Source organism: Mycteria americana, chromosome 24 (genome assembly GCF_035582795.1).
Source record: "Mycteria americana isolate JAX WOST 10 ecotype Jacksonville Zoo and Gardens chromosome 24, USCA_MyAme_1.0, whole genome shotgun sequence".
In the NCBI taxonomy this organism is placed as follows: domain Eukaryota; kingdom Metazoa; phylum Chordata; class Aves; order Ciconiiformes; family Ciconiidae; genus Mycteria; species Mycteria americana.
The window spans coordinates 5,673,362-5,676,073 of NC_134388.1; the positions used below are offsets into that span (position 1 = coordinate 5,673,362).

Below are 2,712 nucleotides of genomic sequence, written 5' to 3' on the forward strand. Positions count from 1 at the left end.
CGGTTCAAGGGAGGGAAGGGCCATTAACCGCTTCCCAACAGAGCGCGAGGAATTTCTCTAACGTAATAAACCCACTTGAAGAGAAGCGTTCGCTCTGCCCGCGTTGACGGAAAAGGGATGCCAAAAGAAAGGGAAATCTTCAGGAAAACCTCAAATCACGATTAAGAGTCTCGCTCGCCCGTGCCCCAGCCCACGTGCCGCAGACTGAGCCGCAGCCCAGGAACCGCGAGGCCAGGAGAGAGACGGCTGGGAGAAATTTCTTTATTTACACGTGGAAAAGGCTCCCCGCAGCGCGTCGTTACTTCAGAGGAATGAACCGGGAGGAGTGGGTGGCACCGATGCCGGGCCGGCCGTGCTTCACCGGCTTGTAAGTGATGGAGAATTCCCCCAGGTAGTGACCGATCATTTCGGGCTGGAAGAGAACGGAGAGATCGGCGTTGGAGGCAGTGACCGGGCTGGGCGCACAGACCGCGACCCTCCCCCAAACCACCCCCGCGGGGGGTCGGGGACAGTTACAACCCTCAGCCCCGCGCTGGCAGAAGCCCCGGCGCGGCCGGTCATTCTGGAAATGCTGCGCGTGGAGCAGGCACTGCCTGCGGCACCGCCGCCGCGCCCGGGCTCCTCCTGCGGCGGCCAGGGCCTGCGGGCGACGGACGCTGCCGGCTCCACGTGGAGCCGGAGGGGTTCAGCGGGACGGGGGGGCTCCCTCTGCCCCCCAAGAGCCCCCGACCAGCACTGCGCCTCCCGGGAGAGGGGACACGCGAGCCCCGGGGGCTTTTTGGTGCACTTTCAGGTCGGATTTAACGCCAGGTACAAGCAGAAAACGCCATTTAATCCTGCCAGCGGTATGGGGCCTGCCTGTAAGAAGATATAAGAAGGCAGCGACCGCCCCGCTCCCCTCGCTGCAGGCTGCCCCACTCCCAGGAAACCTCCCGGCTCCGTTTCATCGGAAACCGGTGCTGGCAGGCAGGGAGCCAGGCCCGAGCGCAGCCAGCGCAGGTCCCCGGCCCTGCTGACGCAGCAGCACACGCTCGCTCACAACAGCCACCTCATTTCGTTACTTTGAAGCCACACCGAAGCCTCGTGAGGCCTCGAGACCCCTCTGCGTCTTCAGGACGGACGCTTTCGGGTGTCCCTCGGGGCCAGCTCTGCTCCTGGCAGGAGCCTCAACCTCGCTCTCGGACACAGGGCAGGAGCAGGGTGACACAAGGCGTTAAAAAACGAACGCAGACGCGTTCAGGGTGCTCGGAGCTCTCGGGATGCTGCCCTGAGTCCTCACCTTGATCTCCACCTGGTTGAAGGTCTTGCCGTTGTACACGCCGACCATGCTGCCCACCATCTCGGGGAGGATGATCATGTCCCGCAAGTGGGTCTTCACCACCTCCGGCTTCTCCATGGGTGGTGCCTCCTTCTTGGCCTTGCGCAGGCGCTTCAGCAGGGAGTGCTGCTTGCGGCGCAGCCCCCGGTTGAGACGCCGGCGCTGCCGGGCGCTGTACAGCTGCATCAGCTGCTCGCTGGAAGGGACGGAGAAGCTGAGCCTGGAGAAGCTGAGCCTGGAGAAGCTGAGCCTGGAGCACAGCCCCACGGGGAGCTCCCCGGGAACCCCGCGCTGGCAGCGTTACCCACTCAGGGACGTCAAACAGCCCAGACCACGAACTGCCAGAACCACCCAAAGCACCGGTTATCGCTGTTGTTTTAACGCAGCCCGAGCAGAGGGTGACGGGCTCTGCCCCCACCCGCAGGAACGGCCCCAGCCCCCGGCCCAGCTCAGAGGGGAGCCCCCCGCTGACAGCTCTTACTAGGACATGTCGAGGAGCTGGTCCAGGTCCACCCCTCTGTAGGTGAATTTCCGGAAGGTTCGTTTCTTCTTCTGCTCCACCTCCGCCTGCAGCCGGGAGCGCCGGGGAGGGAGGAAGGGGGTGTCAGGGCCGCCCGCTCCCGCGTTCACCCCCCCACGACGCACACGGGAAGGCCGCAGGCACCGAGCTCCGCAGGGCGCCCAGGCCGCCCCGCCGCCGCCGCCCCCCGCGGCCCTCAGCGCCGCCAGGCCCAGGCCTGGGGAACCGGGCTGCCGCCGCGCTGAGGCCTAGCCCGGTCGGGGCAGCCGCGGCCCCGGCAGGGCCCAGGGGACGCCAGCTCCCCGCTCCCCAGCGAAGAGGCCGCGCCGCCCTCGGCGGCAGCCGCGCCCCCGGCCCCGGGCGGCCGCCCCCGCCGAGGATGGAGCCCGATTGGAGCCGCCGGCACCCCCGCCCGTACCCACCATCTTGGCCGGGTCTCCTCGGAAAGGGCCGCGCTTGGGGCGGAAGCGGCGGATCTCGCGAGAGCGGCGACGGGGCGGAAGGGGCGAGAGGCCCCGCCCCCCGCCGCCTCGGGCAGCGCTTCCGCCCTCACTTCCCTTAAAGGGGCCGCGCCCCGCAGGACCGCAGGCACGAGAGGGATGGGGTACGACGAGAGGGGTTGGCGCCGATCCAGGGAACCGCTACACGGTGGAGCAGAGCCGCCTGGAGCATAACCGCTGCTTTGGGACAGGGTCCTGTGTGAGGGAGAGACCATCCTCCTCCCCCGTAAACCCGCTCCTCCTCACGCAGGACAGACAGAAGCGAGGGGCAGACAGAAGTCAAGCCACGCAGCAGCGGACAGATGAGCCTGCACCGGTTGGGGCACGGACCGGGCTCGGCCCAGGGGGCGAACCTGCTCCTTCCCGCCGCCCCG

At 67.7% G+C, this 2,712-nt stretch overlaps 1 protein-coding gene across 1 annotated transcript; it reads right to left on the reverse strand.

The window, feature by feature from the left end:
• Window positions 1-244: 244 nt before the first annotated feature.
• On the reverse strand, window positions 245-2,440 carry RPS15 (ribosomal protein S15). The gene is made up of 4 exons (XM_075524235.1): window positions 2,261-2,440; window positions 1,800-1,885; window positions 1,280-1,514; window positions 245-412 (listed from the first exon to the last, which is right to left on the reverse strand). Exons 1-4 carry the CDS (start codon window positions 2,261-2,263, stop codon window positions 299-301), a joined length of 438 nt encoding a protein of 145 aa, XP_075380350.1. The 5' UTR covers window positions 2,264-2,440; the 3' UTR covers window positions 245-298.
• Window positions 2,441-2,712: the final 272 nt, after the last annotated feature.

Coding starts and splice junctions, on each gene's coding strand:
- RPS15 (XM_075524235.1), bottom strand. Junction 1,515..1,799: donor CAGCTCCTCGACATGTCCTA/GTAAGAGCTGTC, acceptor CGTCCCTTCCAG/CGAGCAGCTGATGCAGCTGT. Junction 413..1,279: donor TCAACCAGGTGGAGATCAAG/GTGAGGACTCAG, acceptor GTTCTCTTCCAG/CCCGAAATGATCGGTCACTA.